Source organism: Ursus americanus, chromosome 6, assembly GCF_024610735.1.
Source record: "Ursus americanus isolate L20-20 chromosome 6, mUrsAme1.1.p, whole genome shotgun sequence".
NCBI classification, from domain to species: Eukaryota; Metazoa; Chordata; class Mammalia; order Carnivora; family Ursidae; genus Ursus; species Ursus americanus.
The window spans coordinates 51,672,010-51,694,203 of record NC_142132.1 but is presented as its reverse complement, the minus strand read 5'-3'; the positions used below and the strand labels follow the sequence as shown (position 1 = coordinate 51,694,203).

Here is a 22,194-nt window from a genome sequence, read left to right as displayed (position 1 = left end):
GTGAGCTCTGAGCAGAAGTGACCTGCAGAGCATTCAATTGTCTGTGCTAAACCCTCCAGAATTCTTTTCCACTCTGACTTGGCCACTAGTAATAGTCAGCTTGGTTGTAGCTTTGGCACCTGAGTTTCTGAGTGACTACAATCAGTAGGGTTTTCCTACTAACCTGAAGTGGACAAGTAATGGGAATGCAAAATAAATCTTTTGTATATTTATCACTGAGATTTTAGATTGTTCTGACTGATACACAGGCAAGTCACACATTTTGTTATTATTCTTCAAGAATGTTCTGTCTATCCTTCCCTATTTATCATAAGAATTTCAGAATTGAATTTTTTCAACTTCCAGGATAAACCTGCTGGCCAGAATACACATTAGTATCATCACATTGGAAAACATATGGAAATACTGGAAAACAGTTCCACTCCTGGGCATATATGCAAAAAAAAAAAAAATCTGTATACATATGTAGATACATACAAGAATGGTCTTGGCAATACTGTTCATAAAAAAATAAAAAATGGAAATAATCCAAATGACTACCAGCAATAGAATAAACAAACTGGTTTATTTACACAATGAAATACCATATAATAATGAAGATGAACAAAGTCAACGTGCCCTAAACATGCTGCACTAAAGAAGACACACACACACACACACACACACACACACTTTCAAACAAATTTATATAAAATGATTCCATTTACAGGGCACCTGAGTGGCACAGTCAGTTAAGCGACTAACTCTTGGTTTCAGCTCAGGTCATGATCTCAGAGTCCTGAGATGGAGCCCTGAGTTGGGCTCCGTGCTCAGTGCAGAGTATGCTTAAGACTCTCTTTCCCCATCAAAAAGGAGAATTACAGACCGATTTCCCTGATGAAAATGGACGCCAAAATTCTCAACAAGATCCTAGCTAATAGGATCCAACAGTACATTAAAAGGATTATCCATCATGACCAAGTAGGATTCATCCCTGGGATGCAAGGTTGGTTCAACATTCGCAAATCAATCAGTGTGATAGATCATATCAACAAGAAAAGAGTCAAGAACCATATGATCCTCTCAATTGATGCAGAAAAGGCATTTGACAAAATACAGCATCCTTTCCTGATTAAAACCCTACAGAGTGTAGGGATAGAGGGTACATTCCTCAATTTCATAAAAACCATCTATGAAAAGCCTACAGCGAATATCATTCTCAATGGGGAAAAGCTGAAAGCCTTTCCCTTAAGATCAGGAACACAACAAGGATGCCCACTCTTGCCATTATTATTCAACATAGTACTAGAAGTTCTTGCAACAGCAGTCAGACAACAAAAAGGGATAAAAGGTATCCAAATTGGAAGTCAAACCATCTCTCTTCGCAGATGACATGATACTCTATATAGAAAACCCAAAAGACTCCACCCCCAAATTACTAGAACTTATAGAGCAATTCAGTACTGTGGCGGGATGCAAAATCAATGCTCAGAAATCAGTTGCATTTCTATACACGAAAAATGAGACTAAAGAAAGAGAAATTAGGGAATCCATTCCATTTACAATAGCACCAAAAATCATACGTTATCTCGGAATTAACTTAACCAGAGAGGTAAAGGATCTATATTCTAGAAACTACAAATCACTCCTGAAAGACAGTGAAGAAGACACAAAAAGATGGAAAAATATTCCATGCTCATGGATCGGAAGAATAAACATAGTTAAAATGTCTATGCTACCCAGAGCAATCTACACTTTCAATGCCATAACAATCAAAATACCAATGACATTTTTCAAAGAGCTAGAACAAACAGCCCTTAAATTTGTGTGGAACCAGAAAAGGCCCCAAATCGCCAAGGAATTCTTGAAAAGGAAAAACAAAGCTGGGAGCATCACGTTGCCAGATTTCAAGCTATACTACAAAGCTGTGATCACCAAGACAGCATAGTACTGGCACAAAAACAGACACATAGACCAATGGAACAGAATAGAGAACCCAGAAATGGACCCTCGGCTCTTTGGGCAACTAATCTTTGACAAAGCCGGAAAAAACATCCAGTGGAAATATGACAGTCTCTTCAATAAATGGTGCTGGGAAAATTGGACAGCTATATGCAAAAGAATGAAACTTGACCACTCTCTCACACCATACACAAAGATAAACTCCAAATGGTTGAAAGACCTCAATATGAGACAGGAATCCATCAAAATCATAGAGGAGAACATAGGCTACAACCTCTTTGACATTGGCCACAGCAACTTTTTTCATGACACATCTCCAAAGGCAAGGGAAACAAAAGAAAAAATGAACTTGTGGGACTTCATCAAGATAAAAAGCTTCTGCACAGCCAAGGAAACAGTCAAGAAAAACTAAGAGGCAGCCCACAGAATGGGAGAAGATATTTGCAAATGACACTACAGATAAAAGACTAGTATCCAAGATCTACAAAGAACTTCTCAAACTCAATACACGAGAAACAAATTAACAAATCAAAAAATGGACAGAAGATATGAACTTTTCCAATGAAGACATACAAATGGCTAACAGACGCATGAAAAAATGTTCAAAATCATTAGCCATCAAGGAAATTCAAATCAAAACCACCTTGAGATACCACCTTACACCAGTTAGAATGGCAAAAATGGACAAGGCAGGAAACAACAATTGTTGGAGAGGATGTGGAGAAAGGGGATCCCTCCTACACTGTTGGTGGGAATGCAAGTTGGTACAGCCACTTTGGAAAACAGTGTGGAGGTCCCTTAAAAAGTTAAAAATTGAGCTACCCTATGACCCAGCCATTGCACTACTGGGGTATTTACCCCAAAGATACAGATGTAGTGAAGAGAAGGGCTATATGCACCCCAATGTTCATAGCAGCATTGTCCACAATAGCTAAATTGTGGAAGGAGCCAAGATGCCCTTCAACAGATGACTGGATTAAGAAGATGTGGTCCATATATACAATGCAATATTATCAGCCATCAGAAAGAACGATTACACAACATTTACAGCAACATGGATGGGACTGGAGGAGATAATGCTAAGTGAAATAAGTCAAGCAGAGAAAGACAATTATCATATGGTTTCACTCATTTATGGAACATAAGAAATAGGAAGATCGGTAGGAGAAGGAAGGGAAGAATGAAGGGGGGGTAAACAGAAGGGGCAATGAACCATGAGAGACTGTGGACTCTGGGAAACAAACTGAGGGCTTCAGAGGGGATGGGGGGTAGGGGATTGGGATAGGTCGATGATGGGTATTAAGGAGGGCACATATTGCATGGTGCACTGGGTGTTATATGCAAATAATGAATCATGGAACATTGCATCAACAACTGGGGATGTACTGTATGGTGACTAATATAACAAAATAAAAATTATAAAAAAAAAAAAAAAAGACTCTCTTTCCCTCCGCCCCTCCCCTTTGTTCCTCCTCCCTCCCTGCGCTGTTGCACTCCCTCTATCTCTCTAAAATAAATAAATAAATCTTCTAAAAATGATTCCATTTACAATGAAATAAATTTTTTAAAAACAGGTAATTTTTAAATTAGATTATTTAAGACTGGATATATAGGTAGCAAAACTATCAGATAAAACAAGGAAGTGACTACCACAAACATTAGAAAAGTGGCCACTCCTGGGAGAAAGAAGGGAGGGTGAATGTCTATGGTACAGGCAGTACTCTATTTTCACCTAAAGAGTTGTTACAAGGATGTTCACTTTGTGATTATTCATGATCCTGGATCTCTGTGGGGATTTTATATAAAAGTCATATCTTTTTTGTTAGATTTATTCATATCTACCTTATCTACTTTGTTACTATTATAAAAACTCTTTTTAACTTGCATTTTCTCTTAGTTGCTAGTATATAGAAATACAATCGAATGTTATACCTTGATCTTACAGGCAACAACCTGCTAAATTCTCTTATTGATTCTACCGATATATCAGTATACACTTTGAGATTTTTTTTAATAGCCAATCATATCATCTGCAAATAATGATAATTTTACTTCTTTCTTTCTAATCTTTATCTGTCCTCTTGTCTTATTATCCTGACTAGAATCTAGTTCAGTGATGAATCATATTATTTCATATTCTATAACAAGTTTTAGGGGCACCTGGGTGGCTCAGTTGGTTAAGCATCCGACTCTTGATTTTGGCTCAGGTCATGATCTCAGGGTTGTGAGATCAAGCCTTGCATCAGGCTCCCTGCTGGGCATGGAGACTGCTTAAGATTCTCTCCCTTCCTCTCCCTCTGCCCCACCCTCCCATCTCTCTCTCTCTCTCTCTCTTAAAAAAAAAAAAACTTAAAGTAGGGAACAAAAAAGAGACATTCCAGGTGCTGATGGTCCATCTGAGATTTACTCTTCCCAACACTCAACATCCCTTCTCTTCTCTCAGAAAATGAAGTCCTTCTGGATGAAGGAATATGGCTATTCTAACAATTTAAATTTCTCAACTATTAGGACCACATTCAGCCCATCCATACAGTCAAATTGATCCAATGTAAGTCTATTTATAATCTTCAAATGAGGTGTACAATAATTAAAGGAATGCAAAATAGAGCTTAATTACTTAACATTTACATAGCACTGAGGGACTGAAAAACACTTTAGAGAAAAACATCAAATTTTTAATATACTCCCAATATAACAAAAGAAGCAGTGAAGGAAAATAAACCTAATTGATAGCTCAGACAATGATGTGATGAGGAAAGTACTAGAACGCCCACAATTACAAAGATCCAAAATAGAGCCTTTGATTCCCCAAGCCCATTTACCTATCTGCCATAAGCAACTGCTTCTCTGAAAGAGTCCCAAGGTACTTCCTCAGCCCTCATAAGTTGAAAAACATCTTCCTTTCTGTACTTGGGTATCTCAGAAGGTGTCTCATGAAGTCTCATGGTTGGTTTTCTTCACTTATTTGGCTTCTATAATGATACTAATTTATGTCACATTAACAATTTGTGCTTCTGGAAATTAAAACATAACAAGACTGGTAGAGCCACTTCATCAGAGTCCCACCTGGGTCAATGAAGAGGACGGCAGAGTTCTGACTAATCAAAGCCATGTCAGGGGGTCATATAAGTTCTATCATCCCTTCCTGGTACAGATGAGAGTTTCTAGTTTTAGGAGATTCCTCTACCAGGGATTTCTTCAGGATTCAAATTTCTCTAGCAAGTATCTTACTTTGGTTTTTTGTTTTAATGCCATGAATCAGACTTCCCTTGGATTTGCTGGCCAGAGGACCACTATATTTCTTGTTTACCTAAAATTAGATACTTAATGTTAATGTGCCCTTCAGAAAATCAAGCCAAATACTCTTGTGGTTGGGCTTCTGTCCGAATGGGAATAGTCAGAAATGTTACAACTTGTAAAAGATTTGGTTTTATTAAAATTCATATTCAAACTCCCAATTAATCAATAACATATATTTTGCTAAAAGTTCCAATGCTTCCAAGGGGGAAAGAAAAAAGATGTTTGTGATTCAAGCGATAAAATGTTCAGAAGACTCAGTCATCTCTTTCTAAAGATATCTGCCCATTATGGACTTAAAACTCCGAAGTGATGCTGCTCAAAAAACTGTTTAAAATCATTTGTTGCAAATAGCCAAAAAAACTGGGAAATTCTCCTGGATTTTTTGTTATAGTTCTTACCCCAAGATGTAAAAACAACTAAATTAAACATATAATGACCACACCCAAGCATCCCTCTCACAAGTCAAGAACTCAGACTTCTTGAGACTGAAAAATGACACTGGATGCTTATCAGAACTCATGCAGACTCATCCAGCCATAAATAATCCATTGTACAAACAAACCAAGAAAACACAGAGAAGCTCCATGTTGGACAAGCAGATGAAGTAATGGAGAATGGGACCTCTTATACAACCTAGTTCTTCCTCTATTGCAGCATACTCTAAATGAATCCTCGGGTTTCATTTTATTCAGAAATGAAAAACTTGGGAGTCAGACAATAGGGTCGAAAATGAGTATAATGAATCTATTAAATGTGGCAATAAGAAACATTAGGGAATGTAAAAATGTTAGTACTGGCTTTTCTCAATAGGAAGAGTTTGTTGCTAAATTTAGCTTTAACAGACAATAATTCCACTAAAAATACTTAGTTGTTTATTCTTTCAAAATAAAAATTTAGAATTAGCTCTTCAGGTAAATACTCAAAATTTAAGCACATTTGAATAATATCCTATCACATTAAATAGAGCTGTATGGGCAAAAAGGTTCAGAAAAACAGACTACCTAAGCCAAGTAACAATTCTTTGAAGCAAGCAAAACTAATCATATTAATCTTTTGCACTAAGCCACAGGCAGATAATTTAGAAATTCTTTAGCATCACCCTGATTAGCCAAACTACCTCAATATTGATCATTTGGCAGCCTAATGGTAGTGAGAAGAAACAGATTTGAAGAACTTACCTTGAGAGCGCAAAAGATGCAGGAATCGCCCATGCACTTGTGAGTTGTAAGCTGCCTAAAGCTACGTCGGAAGATGTCCAAGTGCCATAAAACCTGGCAAAAAAAGGGGGAAATTCTTCATTACTCTATAAAAAGCATCCATTTCATCTTAGATTCAAGAATTCAAGCAAAAATAGGTAATGACTACAGAATATATCTTCATTCCCAAGAGAAAAGCTCATTCTAGTATACTAAAACAAATGTCAAAAAGGGTGAGAGACGAATAACTATATTCTAAAATATAGATTAATTTGAAAATGAAGGAAGGTTACACAGAGAAAATAAGGTATAACATACATCAAATGTGATCCTGAGGCATTAATGTATGGGTTAAAAGCTGTAGAATAAGGGCTTATTTTAATGATCCACACAAGAAAAGATTTTTTTTTTGGAACAAACTTTTTTTATGAAGTAAAGTAGATACACGTTACAATAGTTTCAGGCATATAACATAGGGATTCCACAAGTCTATATGTTATGCTGTGTTTATCATCACAAGTGTAGCTGCCATCTGTCACATTCATCACTATTACAATACCACTGACTATATATACCCTATGCTGTGCCTTTTATTCCCATGACTTTTTTTTTAACGGTTTTATTACTCTTTTAAGTAATCTCTACACCCAACCTGGAGCTTAAACTCACAACCCTGAGATCAAGAGTTACATGCTCTACCAACTGAGCCAGCCAAGTGCCCCTCCCCATCACTTATTCATTCCATAACTGGAAGCCTATATCTCCCACTCCCCTTCACCATTTTGCCCACCCATCTCCCTCCCCTCTCACAACCATCAGTTTTTTTCCATATTTATAGGTCTGATTCTGCTTTTTGTTTATCATTTGTTTTGCTTTTTAGATTCAACATATAAGTGAAATCACATGGTACTGAAAACTTATTTAGAAGCTTGAATTGTAATGTGGAATTTTGTCTTTGTTAGATTTCTCAATTACTGGACCTTTCTGAGAGATGTGTGACCTTCTTTATGTCAACAAAATTAAAAAATGGTGATATCAACAGTGATAAATCATGTTCAGAGTATGTAACCTAGATATGATGTGATAAGAAGGACACTTTACTTTTATGGTCTTCCTCTCAAAAGCCCATAACCCCAGTCTAATCATGAGAAAAACGGCAAACAAATTCCAATAGTGGGACATCCCACAAAATACTTGACTAGTACTACTCCTCCAAATTGTTAAGATCATCAAAAACAAGGAAATTTTGAGAAACTGTCAGAGCCAAAAAAAAAAAGCCTAAGGAGACAGGACAAGTATATGTAACTGTGGTATCCTGGATGGGATCATGGAACAGAAAAAGATACTAGGCAACAACTGAGGAAATCCAAATACACTATGAACTTTAGTTTAAAAATAAATGGTGTAATATATAGCATAATGCCTTAGGAAGCTCCTCCTGCTTAGAAAACATTTAAATGGCATCATATATGAAAAGGCACTGTACTTCTGGAGCTTCTTCTTACTTATGTGTCTTCAAAGTATATATTTCAAAAGTTCTTTGAAATACACTATACTCCCAAATAAGTAACACCTTTTTATAATAAACATAATGGTTTCAATACATCTGTGGCCAACATAGCATTCACATCATAAGTTAGAATATTACTTCATAGAAACAATTATTTTCAACATTGTAACATAATTACAAAAGGCACTCCAAAACCATCAATGACTCAGTCTTTAAGTATGGATTTAGGTGCGTGTGTGTGTGTGTGTGTTTGTGTGTGTAGTATGTGTTCCATATGGCACTGGAAATCAGAACAGAAAGTCATAAATACTATTGTTTCAATACAGATAGAACATACAGGAAAAAACAGAATTATAAAAACAGGGCTCTGGCCAGGAAGGAGGTAAACACACACACACCTATATCAACACCTTTTTTTTTTTTTTGGTCTCCTTCTAAATTACAAAAGTATTATTAGTTTATGCAGTGTCACTCAAAAAACTCATATGCAGCATCTGGGGAAATAAAACCTAACAAGCCCCACCCAACTGCATGAATTTGTGGTAGTAAGAGGGAATATAGTTAAACTCTTTCTCTAGGCTAAACAGCATAGGATTTTTTAATGCTTTCAAATAAAAATTTGAAAACTGAGAGTATAAAACTTTTTTTTTAAGTAATCCAATGTGGGGCCTGAACTCACAACCCTGAGACCAAGAATCACATGCTCCACTGACTGAGCTAGCTAGGCGCCCTGAGTATGAAACTTTATTACATAAATAAGCTTGGCAAGATTCTCATATTATAAATGACGAAATTGAATACTATTACTGTTACCTATATAAGGTCACAAGGCAAGTCTATAAATGCACTAAAACTAATTTATAAGTCCAGTGCTTAAAAAAAATTTTTTTTATTTATTTATTTTAGAGAGAGAGAACAAGAGAGAGCAGGGGGGAGGGGCAGAGGGAGAAGTAGTGAAAGTCCCAAGCCGACTCCACACTAAGCACGGAGCTCAACTTGGGGCTTGATCTCATGACCCTGAGATCACAAGCTGAGCTGAAACCAAGGGTCAGTCGCTCAACCAACTGAGCCACCCAGGCACCTTTTTTGTTTTTTTAAGATTTATTTATTTATTTTAGAGAAAGTGTCCAGTGTTTTGTTTTGTTTTGTTTTGTTTTTTAATGTTTTTTTTATTATATTATGTTAGTCACCATACAGTTCATCTCTGGTTTCTGATGTAAAGTTCGATGATTCATTAGTTGTGTATAACATCCAGTGCACCATGCAATACGTGCCCTCCTTACTACCCATCACCAGTCTATCCCATTCCCCCACCCCCCTCCCCTCTGAAGCCCTCAGTTTGTTTCTCAGTGTTTTTTATATCAAATACATTGTCTTGTCTTTTCTTCTCTCATAGCAACTTCTTTTCTCTTTACACCTGAAGCAATAACACTAGTATTTTACCCAAGCATAATTATCTTGAGTGGCAAATTTCATTTACTTTTATTCTGAGGAGGAGAAAAGAGGAGAAAGTAATTACTTGAAAGTTAGGCCAAAAGGGATGAACTTAATATTCTATGGGCATGACAAGGCAAAGCAGGCAGGCAGACAAGAAGCTTTGGGATTCTAAAATCACTAGTGTGGCAACCAACACCAAAAGGGAAAATCTAGAGTAGATAATCACACCACTTTCCACTACCTTTGTTCAAGCATATCTGACCAGACACCAATCATGAACCACTACAGGAGAGCTCAGAGGAAGGAGATGAAGAAATGCACAAAGACTGGACTCCATTCTACTAAGAGCCTGAATGCTAAGAGCCTTCTACTGAAGACGAGAGTAATATAACTGAAAGTCTTTGACTTGTGGGAAGAACTTTGTTTTCTTTTCTTTTTTTTTTTTTTTTAAGAACTTTGTTTTCTTTACTAGAGAAAAGCAAGTAGGGTGATACATTTTGGTCTCAAAAAGAAAAACAGGAAGCAAAAAGAAAGTCAATAAACAAGTATTAAGATCATCTTAGTCCATGGACTTTCCCCTTCAGGCAGCTAAGTAGTAGTAGTTACAGTTATTATTTCTAGTATCATTATTAATCCCTTTTTCCTACGAATGAGGTAATTGAGACTCAAAGAGGTAAGTGACTTGCCTAAGATCACACAGATAAATTTTAAAATGATCTCAGGCTGCTGACCTCAAACAGAGACCATCAAGGAATATATTTAAAAGTTACTGGAAACACAGCCTCAGCAACTAAAAGTCAAGGTTCACCAGAAAGAAAGAAATTGCCCTTACCTGCAGGGCACTGTTGAGGAAGCAGCTGTTTTGTCCTGGCTCATTGCTGAGGCCTTTGCTGGGAGCTATGGAGGTTGAGCTTCGAGGTGCAAACATCCCTTGGACACTACCACGGCCCCCTGAAAAATAGTTTCTTTTCCAAGACATTATTATTCACATTTAGCTTGAAAACTCAGAAAAGACTTTGTATCTTTTTGGGAGAGAGTTTCTGTCTGTTGAAGTCCTGACTTGTAAAAAAGTATCCAGAATTCAATGAATTTATATTGAAATATTTTGAGTTTACAACCTTCCAAACACCATCTATGTAGCTTAAGGAACTCAGATATCTTCTTAGATCCACATGACAGAGCCGTCCCTGACTTGTTCCAAACAATGCCCAAAATTTAGCATGGCATAGTACTAACACGAACAGAGAAATCCTTAGATATTGTGTCCTTCTATTTTTCTTGAATTGCCTCCATAAAATAGTGGTGAAGTGGCTGTAGTCCTCAACTCCAACAGAATCCAGGATCACGGTAGGATATATTCCTTAGACTTGTTGATGATGCTTCTTGTAGACTGAAGATTTTTTCCAACTGGAATGAGAGGCAGACAGATAAGCAAGAATCCAATGCAACCCTCCTCACCTTCTCTATTCCTTGTCCCATCATCGTCTGAAGTAAACAGTCAAGTTCTGAGCAACTGACACAGAATCCACAAAGGTAAGAAATTTGAATTATATGGGGGTTTTATTCTTATTGCTGTTGCTCTTTTTTTAATATGCCCCAAAGATTTTCTATCATTCTATCCAGAATTTCAGAAAGTCTCTTCTCTTCTTTCCTCTGTGACTAGAATAGCCAGCTCTGCCAGAGAGCTTTAACAAAAAGAAAAAAAAAAAAAAACAACTAAAAGCTTGCGTCACTTAATGACTCTACTGGCTTTGTGCTGTTCTGCCAAGATCAACGTTGCCTCACCTCTCACTATAAACTTGAAACCTTGGCAAACAATGACCAAAAAAAAAAAAAAAAAAACACCCAAAAAACCAACAACACCAACAAAAAACCCCCCAAAACCTTAACAACAACAAAAAGGAGAAACACTAAAGCCAAAGAGGGGGGAGAAAAAAAAGGTGTGAGCAGATTTACTTTCATAGGAAACGTCTCTGAAATTTTCTAGAAGTTGATCAGGACAAAAACCAAAACCAAATACAAACTTTCCAAAATCAGACTAACAAAAATATTACCAGGTAAACATATAACAAATTAAGAATTGGAACAGTTTCTGTTAGATGTTGTGAATAAAGAAAATTTTAAAGGTGTTTACATGTTCATGGCTATGAAAGCCTGTTTAAAGCTGGCAAGGCCAAGTTATCAGTCTGAACTCTGTTCTGAGGAAAGATGTCCCATCTCCAGGAAACACTCAAGGCAAGTAAGCCCTATGTCCATAACATCAAATACAAAAGAACTAAATCTTCTCCTACCCTGTTTGTTTGTATATTTTATTTTTTCCAGAGGATCAGAGAGATAATTTGGGTTACAAATAACTTAATCCTCAGATTAAATCTGAGGCACTCACAATCAGAGGCCATCCCTTGACCAACATTAGTTTTCAACTAATTAAAATGCCAGTGAGGCAACAGAGGAGAAATACCAAAGCAAACACCTCTACTGGAAGGAAATACTTCTATCTCCAGCTTTAAGCTTTCCTATAATGCTGCCATGTCCATATAAGGAAAAAATTAATAATGGTAAGTGTTGAATTTGGTTTCCAACAGTTCCCCAAGCTTCTCCCTTCCTTACTTCCCATCATCATATGAACCACCTAAAAAAGCAAAAATGTTAAGCATCTTAATCATTCTCTAAGAGATCACCTAGCACTACCCAGTATATCCAGTGGAAAAACTGAGGCACAGGAACATTAAATGGTTGCACAAGACCGTTCTTTCCCTTCTCTAAATTCCCAGACTATTTATAATCTACGTGTCACAATTAAAGTATTTGACTATACACTGTAGTGTCCTATTATCCTCTATTTGTTTTTATTACTCTTTTGTTTTATATGGTATCAGTCATATATCCCGAATGTCTGTATGAAATGAAATACTAACTAGTGTCAGACAAATACTAAACACTACATTTATATTCTTTATTCTTTACAATCGCCCTATTATGAGGTGTTAATAGTTCCATTTTACAGAAGAGCAGAGTGAGACTTAAAGATATTAACTTGCCCAAATCAACTAGTAAGTGAAAGAACTAGAATTTTTTAACTATTATAAATCTGTGACTTAATTATGTATTTTATTAAACTATTCCAAAAGCTCCTATCACAGTGCTGGTCATAAGGAGAACACAATAAATACTCCCTGATGATTAGCATGGCACCAGAAAGGATCCCGTATCTCCCACACAGATGAAAAGACCCTCAACTCTCTATACACACCCTTATACACACTCCACTCAGAGCTACTAAGCAACTTCAACCAGCCATGCAGCATTCCTTCAGCTCAACTGCTGTAAAGAAATGACAAGTACCAAGCCTCCACTTTGCTCACAGCCAAAAGGACTTGGCAGACAGGTGGGGTTTCCAGTATCCACATTAGGAGCTTACTGAAACTCAGCCTGCCCTACGATACACACCCCTGAGTTCAGGGAGCAGAGAGAAAAAAAAAAAGCAGTCACAGAAAAAAAAAGATACTCAGGCTCTAAATGGCAGCATTATGCAGGGTAAGGCAAATAAGCTCTCACACTTGCTCTAGGTGTGTCAGAAACTAGAGGTGAGAGCCAGAAAGAACAAGGCCAAGAGAGGCAGTAACAAATGATCCAAAGTATTTCACTTAAATTGTAGGTCCAGCACCAAACAATATATTCCTTCTACTGTACCATCTACTACAGATATATGAGAAAGTCAATTACGAGTTTTACCTACATCAATCTAACAACCTATTTTTAAAAAGAAAAGAACTTCTTAAGCAATATTCAAGTATTTAGAGGTAAAAGAGCAAACTGTCTACAACTTACTCTGAAATGGTTCAGAAGGAAAAAAAATATATATATATATATATGGGTGTGTATATTTGTAAATATGGAGAGAAAGGGAAAATGGTACAGCAAATATAGCAATAATGTCGATAACAGGTAAAGGTGGCTGAAGGGGATATGGGAATTCTTTGTACCATTTCTTGTAACTTCACTGTAAGTTTTAAATCATTTTTTTAAGTTGAAAGAGAACTGATACCTGCAAAAAAAAAAAGAGAATTTAAAATTATGTAGAAATTACTTTGTAATGTATGTAATATTCATGATTCAATGCAAAAATGACCAAAATCATTAAGCTGGTAGATAATAACCATGCCAGATGATATGAGCAAACCCAAACTAAAATTTAAAAAAAAGAAAAAGGAGAAAAAGAGAAAAAAAAGAGAAAGATAAATACAAAAAAGTATAGATATGAGGGTAAAATAAAATGGAATAAAGCTTTAATGCTATTTCTATGAAAAGGAGAGTTCAAAATACAGTATAATGTCTAGCTGTTCTAAGAGTAAGTGATGTTGAGGGGCGCCTGGGTGGCACAGCGGTTAGGCGTCTGCCTTCGGCTCAGGGCGTGATCCTGGCGATCCGGGATCGAGCCCCACATCAGGCTCCTCCGCTATGAGCCTGCTTCTTCCTCTCCCACTTCCCCTGCTTGTGTTCCCTCTCTCGCTGGCTGTCTCTCTCTCTGTCGAATAAATAAATAAAATCTTTAAAAAAAAAAAAAAAGAGTAAGTGATGTTGAGTAATTATAATATACAAATGGGACCAGGACTAGACTTGGAGTTAGAAGACATGGGTTCGGTTTCCACATTTTCACTACTTTGTATAATCCTAACTACTTAAGTGTCCTGAGCTTTGTTTTCGAGGTCTGTAAAACGATGGCACAAAACCTATTTTATACACTGGTTGAGATTTAGTAATAGGCATGCCAAAGTACTAGCAAGTTTTCAAAACAAAGGATGAATAATGAGTTCCACTGAATGAGTAAACTGCAATGCCTAAAAGTATTAAAGTAAATTTTGGTTTGGGGACCTCAGGATACTAGAAAGTCATAAGTCACCAGGAATAAGTCTTCTATTTGTAGAAAAGAACAATAGGCCTCATATAGGACAAGTGACATGTCAGAACAATTTACGTGCTTGGGAAACATTTGAATTTTAAAATTATTATTTTTAAGAGTTATTTTTAAAATACAAAGTTTAACTTTCTATTTGTAAAAAGTCAAATAGTTGAGCCTATTACAAGGAACAGGGTAACATTTTAGAAGGTCTACAAAGAATGACCATGTCCAATTGATCAATGATTCAAATGGAAAAACCATGATGAGTACTCAGTTTCTTTCTTTTTTTTTTTTTTTTTTTATTTATTTGACAGACAGAGACAGTGAGAGAGGGAACACAAGCAAGGGGACTGGGAGAGGGAGAAGCAGGCTTCCCGCCAATCAGGGAGCCCAATGCAGGGCTCAATCCCAGGACCCCGGGATCATGACCTGAGCCAAAGGCAGATACTTAACGGCTGAGCCATCCAGGTGCCCAGTATCTCAGTTTCTAATGAAGCAACAGTAGCCCCATTACAAGTGATTAATGTCAAAAGTAACGAGAATATCAGCAAGTCAAACTGCACTACACTGAGATATCCAAACAGTTAACCAGGAAAGTTGCTCACATATCTAGTTTCTATTATTCTATATAGCTATTTACTTATAATTTATTCAAGAAATTATATTGCTGGGGCATCTGGGTGGCTCGGTTGGTTAGGCCGTCAGTCTTTGGCTAGGGTCATGATTCCCAGGTCCTGGGACCAAGCCCCGCGATGGGCTCCCTGCTCAGCGGGAAGCCTGCTTCTCCCTCTCCTCCCTGCTCGAGCTCTCTCTCACTATCTCAATCTGTCCTCTCTCACATAAATAATAAATAAAATCTTAAAAAAAAAAAAAAACTATATTGCCCTGATAAATCAACAGGCAATTACCTCAATTCTATATGTCAATAATTCCCAACTACATCTATATTATCTTGTTATTATAAGAATTAAAATTAGTTAATTTATGCAAAGTGCTAATTCAATGTCTAGCATACACTAATTACTGTATAAATGATTGCTATTATTACCATTACCTTTCAAACATTTCTTCTTCAGGAGTTTTTTCCCTTTAAAGACATCCACACACAGATATCCCGTATTCTTTAAAAACAAAAACAGCAACAACAAAGACCACCCTGAATTTATTAACTCCTATGCCTACTGTCCTAAATTTTTTTGGACCTTTCACTATTAAATGTCTCTATAATTAATAATTTACAACTGCTACCTCTTTATGCTCACCATCAATCTCTTCAGGACATGGTATTGATCCTTTACTCCACCACCACCACAATTCTACTTGATGAAATATCACCATCTAAAGAAATCTCCTAATTGCAAAACCTACTGGGTTTTCCACAGGCCTCATTCTTCTTAATTTTTCTCAGCACCTAACATGGGCTGACTGGATGCTACATGATCCTGGATTCATTGGATGCATTAATAAGAAAAAGAATAAACAAAATGCATTAATAAGAAATTAAATTAATGCATTAATAAGAGAAAGAATAAATAAAATGAAATGACAGGGGCGCCTGGGTGGCTCAGCGGGTTAAGTGTCTGCCTTCGGCTCAGGTCATGATCCCGGGGTCCTGGGATTGAGCACTGCACTGGGCTCCCTGCTCAGTGGGGAGCCTGCTTCTCCCTCTCCCCCTGCCCCTCCTGCTGCTTGTGCACAAGCATGCTCTCGCTCTCTCTCAAAAAAAAATAAAATCTTAAAAAATATAAAATGAAATGACAAACCAGAACACTGGTTCTCCTACTATGCTGGTAGTTCATTTCTTCCTCTCCTTGTTGCTTTCTTAAAAGAGCGCATTCCTCAAAGTTTAAACCAGAACTTCTTGCTCATCTCTATAGTTCAAACCACGGTATTCTCATCCCCTGCTTTCAGAACTTCAACCACACTTCTGATCTGACAAATCTCATGAACTCTAAAACGAAATTACCAAATATTTGCACATTGTCCCACTTTCATAAATTCAACATGTCCAAATGTGAAATCACCTCCTCCCCCCTCCAAAAAAAAAAATAGTGCCTCCTCTGATTCTTTCATTTTTTTTTTTTTAAACTAATGGCATTTCCAATTACCCAGGCTCAAAGCCTCTGTAGTCTCGGACTCCTTCTTATCCATCCCCCCCTTCCCTATTCCATGTCACAAAGTCTTATCAATTATCCCTTCAAAATCTCTTATATTGATCCTTCTTTTTCACTTCCACTGTCATCACCTAGTTTATATCACAATTACTTCCCATTTAGATTATTACATAGAAGAAGTCTTGCTAGCCTACAGTCACTTGCCATTCCAATTCATTATATAATTACTTTTGAAAATTAGTATTTCTCAGGGCACCTGGGGAGCTCAGTCGGTTAAGCGTCTCCCTTCAGCTCAGGTCATGATCTCAGGGTCCTGGGATAGAGCCCTGCGTTGTCGGGCTCCCTGCTCAGTGAGAGTCGGCTTCTCCCTCTCCCTCTGCCCTTCCCCCTGCTTGCGCACCTTCTCTCTCTCTCTCTCAAATAAAATCTTCAAAAAAAAAAAAAAATACAGAGGGCCACCTGGGTAGCTCAGTCTGTTAAGCATCTGTCTTCAGCTCAGGTCATGATCCGAGCATCCTGGAATCGAGCCCACTGTCAGGCTCTCTGCTTAAGAGGGAGTCTGCTTCTCCCTCTACCCCTTCTCCTCCCCCAGCTCGTGCTCTCTCGCACACGCTCTGTGCTCTCTGAAATAAATAAAATCTTTTTTTAAAAATTTTTAAATAAAAAAATAAAAAGAAACACAGATCTTGCTTAGGTGTTATGTCTATTAGATGATAATTAAAAACCACCACCACCTGATAATGGCAACTATGCTTTATGTACAAATGTATTCGAATTTAAATTAAAACTGATTCATAGCCTATTACCTAGTACTCCTCTCTGACTTCGCCCCAACAGCAACAACCAAAGGACTCACAGCATTCTGCAAAGAACGGTCCTAGACTTACAACAAATTTAGAGATAGCAGGCTACTTGGCAGCTATTTATTCACAAACTCTACAGAAAATGTATCATCATTTTTACCCACATTTATGAATTTCCAGCCAAGTGCTAAAACTATGGAGTAATCAGTCAAAGGTGGAAGGAGGAGAAAAAGCATATAAGAATTTTATTATTGTGTTGCTCTCAACTCTGAAAAAGTTATAGTGACCTATATTTTACTACTGCTGAATAGACTCTGAGGAGCCAAATAAGCTTGTTCCTAAATTTTTACAGTTTTACTAAGGTATAATTGAAAATAAAATTGTAATGTAGTATATAATGAAGTGTACAACGTGATGATTTGCTATATGTATATACTGTCAAAGAACTCCCATAATCAAGTTAATTAACACTTACCAGAAAGAGAATAGAAAAGATAAATAAAATGAAGAGTTGGATTTTTGAAAAGATAAACAAAATTGACAAATCTTTAGCTAGACTAAGAAAGAAAGAAGACCAATAAAATCAGAAATGAAAGAAATGTTACAATAACACAGAAATACTAAGAATCATAAGAAACTACTGTGAAGGGGCACCTGGCTGGCTCAGTGAAGCACGTGACTCCTAATCTCAAGATTGTAAGTTAGAGGGTGCCTGGGTGGCTCAGTCGTTAAGTGTCTGCCTTTGGCTCAGGTCATAATCTCAGGGTCCTAGGATCGAATCCTGTATGGGGCTCCCTGCTCAACAGGAAGCCTGCTTCTCCCTTGCTCTCTGCCCCTCTCTGCCCCTCCACCCCACTCATGCTGTCTCTCACTATCTCTCTCTCTCTCTCAAACAAATAAATAAAATCTTAAAAAAAAAAAAAAGATTGTAAGTTTGAGCCCCACGTTGGGTGTAGAAATAATTTAAAAATAAAATCTTAAAAAAAAAAAGAAACTAGGGATGTATTGTATGGTGTCTAACATAATATAATAAAAAATTATTATAAAAAAAAGAAAAAGAGAAAAGCAAACAAACTACTGTGAAGACTCTGACTACAGAGAACAAACTAGGGGGGAGGTGGAGGAGGGTGGGTGCATCAAACAGGTGATGGGGATTAAGGAGTGCACCTGCTGTGATGAGCACAAGTCTCAACCAGTACCAAAAGATTGATATCATTCCCTGCATATTTTTGGACCACAATGCTTTGAAACTCGAACTCAATCACAAGAGGGAAGTTGGAAAGAACTCAAATACATGGAGGTTAAAGAGCATCCTACTAAAGAATGAAGGTCAACAAGGAAATTAAAGAAGAATTTTAAAAAATTCATGGAAACAAATGAAAATGAAAACACAACTGTTCAAAATCTCTGGCATACAACCTGAGAGGGAAGTATATAGCAATACGAGCCTTTCTCAAGAAATAAGAAAGGTCTCAAAAACACAACCTAACCCTACACCTAAAGGACCTGGAGAAAGAACAGCAAATAAAGCCTAAACCCAGGAGGAGAAGAGAAATAATAAAGATCAGAGCAGAGATCAATGAAATAGAAACCAAAAGAACAGTAGAACAGATCAACGAAACTGGGGGATGGTTCTTTGAAAGAATTAGTAAGATTGATGAACCCCTGGCTAGACTTAACAAAAAGAAAAGAGAAAGGACCCAAATAAATAAAATCATGAATGAAAGAGGAGAGATCACAACCAACACCAAAGAAATACAAACAATTACAAGAACATATTATGAACAACTATATGCCAACAAGTTAGACAATCTGGAAGAAATGGATGCATTCCTAAAGATGTATAAACTACCAAAACTGAACCAGGAAGAAATAGAAAACCTGAATAGACCCATCACCAGCAAGGAAATGGAAGCACTAATCAAAAATCTCCCAACAAACAAGAGCCCAGGGCCAGATGGCTTCCCAGGGGAATTATACCAAACATTTAAAGAGGAATTAATACCTATTCTTCTGAAATGGTTCCAAAAAATAGAAATGGAAGGAAAACTTCCAAACTCATTTATGAGGCCAGCATTACCTGGATCCCAAAATCAAAAAAAGACCCCACCAAAAAGGAGAATTACAGACCAATATCCCTGATGAACATGGATGCAAAAATTCTCACCAAAATACAAGCCAATAGGATCCAACAGTACATTAAAAGGATTATTCACCACGACCAAATGGGATTTATTCCTGGGCTGCAAGGTTGGTTCAACATCCACAAATCAGTCAATGTGATATACAACATTAATAAAAGAAAGGACAACAAAAATATGATCCTCTCAATAGAGCAGAAAAAGCATTTGACAAAGTACAGCATCCTTTCTTGATTAAAACTCTCCACAGTGTAGGGTTAGAGGGTACATACCTCAGTATCATAAAAGCTATCTATGAAAAACCCACAGCAAGTATCATTCTCAATGGGGAGAAACTGAGAGCTTTTCCCCTAAGGTCAGGAACACAGCAGGGATGTCCACCATCATCACTGCTGTTCAACATAGTACTAGAAGTCCTAGCCTCAACAATCAGACAACAGAAAGAAATAAAAGACATCCAAATTGGCAAAGAAGAAGTCAAACTCCCACTCTTTGCAGACGACCAAAAACCCAAAAGACTCCACCCCAAAACTGCTAGAACTCATACAGGAATTCAGTAAGTGGCAGGATATAAAATCAATACACAGAAATCAGTTGCATTTCTACACATCAACGAGACAGAAGAAAGAGAAATTAAGGAATCGATCCCATTTATAACTGCACCAAAAACCACAAGATAACTAGGAATAAATCTAACCAAAGAGGCAAAGGACCTATGCTCAGAAAATTATAGAATACTCATGAAAGAAATTGAGGCATACACAAAGAAATGGAAAAACGTTCCATGCTCATGGATTGGAATATTGTGAAAATGTATATGCTACCTAGGGCAATCTACAGATTCAATGCAATCCCTATCAAAATACCATCAACTTTTTTTTCACAAAAACGGAACAAATAATCCTAAAACTTGTATGGAACCAGAAAGACCCTGAATAGCCAGAGGAATGCTGAAAAAGAAAACCGAAGCTGGTGGCATCACAATTCCGGACTTCAAGCTCTATTACAAAGCTGTAATCATCAAGACAGTATGGTACTGGCACAAAAACAGACATATAACAATGGAACAGAATAGAGAACTCAGAAATGGACTCTCAACTCTATAGTCAACGAATCTTTGACAAAGCAGGAAAATAATACCCAATGGAAAAAAGACAGTCTCTTCAACAAATGGTGTGGGAAAAAATGGACAGCCACATGCAGAAGAATGAAACTCGACCATTTCCTTACACCATACACAAAAATAGACTCAAAATGGATGAAAGACCTAAAGTGAGACAGGAATCCATCAAAATCCTTGAGGAGAACACAGGCAGCAACCTCTTCCAATTCTGCCGCAGCAACTTCTTCCTAGGCACATCGCCAAAGGCAAGGGAAGCAAGGGCAAAAATGAACTATTGGGACTTCATCAAGATAAAAAGCTTTTGCACAGCAAAGGAAACAGTCAACAAAACCAAAAGACAACCAACAGAATGGGAGAAGATATTTGCAAATGACATATCAGATAAAGAGCTAGTATTCAAAATCTATGAAGAACTTAACAAACGCAACACTCAAGGAAAAAATAATCCAATCAAAAAATGAGCAGAAGACATGAACAGACATTTCTGCAAAGATGACATCCAAATGGCCAACAGACACAGGAAAAAGTGCTCAACATCACTTGGCATCAGGGAAATACAAACCAAAACCACAATGAGGGGCGCCTGGGTAACACAGTGGTTAAGCATCTGCCTTCGGCTCAGGGCGTGATCCCAGCGTTCTCGGTTGGAGCCCCACATCAGGCTCCTCCACTAAGAGCCTGCTTCTTCCTCTCCCACTCCCCCTGCTTGTGTTCCCTCTCTCGCTGGCTGTCTCTCTCTGTCAAATAAATAAATAAAATCTTTAAAAAAAAAAAAAACACAATGAGATATCACTTCACACCAGTCAGAATGGCTAAAATTAACAAGTCAGGAAACCACAGATGTTGGCGAGGATGCAGAGAAAGGGGTACCCTCCTACACTGTTGGTGGGAGTGTAAGCTGGTGCAGCCACTCTGGAAAACAGTATGGAGGTTCCTCAAAAAGTTGAAAATAGAGCTACCCTAGGACCCAGCAATTGCACTACTGGGTATTTACCCCAAAGATACAAATGTAGTGATCCAAAGGGGCACCTGCACCCTAATGTTTATAGCGGCAATGTCCACAATAGCCAAACTATGGAAAGAGCCCAGATGTCCATCGACAGATGAATGGATAAGAAGATATGGGGTGTGTATGTGTGTGTGTACACACACACATACACATAGATGTGGTATATATATGTACACACACACACACACACACACACACACAACGGAATATTATGCAGCCATCAAAAAATCTTGCCATTTGCAACGACGTGGATGGAACTAGAGGGTATTATGCTAAGCGAAATAAGTCAATCAGAGAAAGACAATTATCATATGATCTCACTTATAGGTGGAATTTGAGAAACAAGGCAGAGGATCATACGGTAAGAGAGGATAAAATGAAACAAGACGAAACCAGAGAGGGAGGCAAACCATAAGAGACTCAATCTCAGGAAACAAACTGATGCTTGCTGGAGTGAAGAGGGGTGGGAGGGATGGGGTGGCTGATTGATAGACATTGGGGAGGGTATGTGTTGTGGGGAGCGCTGTGTATTGTGTAAGACTGATGAATCACAGACCTGTACCCCTGAAACAAATAATACATTATATGTTAAAAATTAAAAAAAAAAAAAATTCATCCTCTGGGGTACTTGGGTCGCTCAGTTGGCTACGCATCTGAGTCTTGATTTTGGCTCAGGGTCATGGGATTGAGCCCCACATTGGGCTCTGGGCTTAGCAC

General features: G+C 37.6%; 1 protein-coding gene across 12 annotated transcripts in view; it reads right to left on the bottom strand.

The window, feature by feature from the left end:
* Positions 1–22,194, bottom strand: part of USP54 (ubiquitin specific peptidase 54) — a 134,167-nt gene that overhangs the window by 48,725 nt on the left and 63,248 nt on the right. For 3 of the 12 annotated variants that reach the window (XM_045783169.2, XM_045783167.2, XM_045783170.2), the window contains exons 2-3: positions 10,217–10,791; positions 6,420–6,512 (exon numbers count right to left, since the gene is read on the bottom strand). In XM_045783169.2, coding sequence (XP_045639125.2) covers positions 6,420–6,512; positions 10,217–10,363 — 240 coding nt within the window. In that variant the 5' untranslated portion in view covers positions 10,364–10,791. Of the gene's footprint in view, positions 1–4,763; positions 6,395–6,419; positions 6,513–10,216; positions 18,084–22,194 lie in introns of those variants that run through there. The other 9 variants (XM_087863032.1, XM_087863031.1, XM_087863025.1 and 6 more) reach the window with 9 other exon arrangements.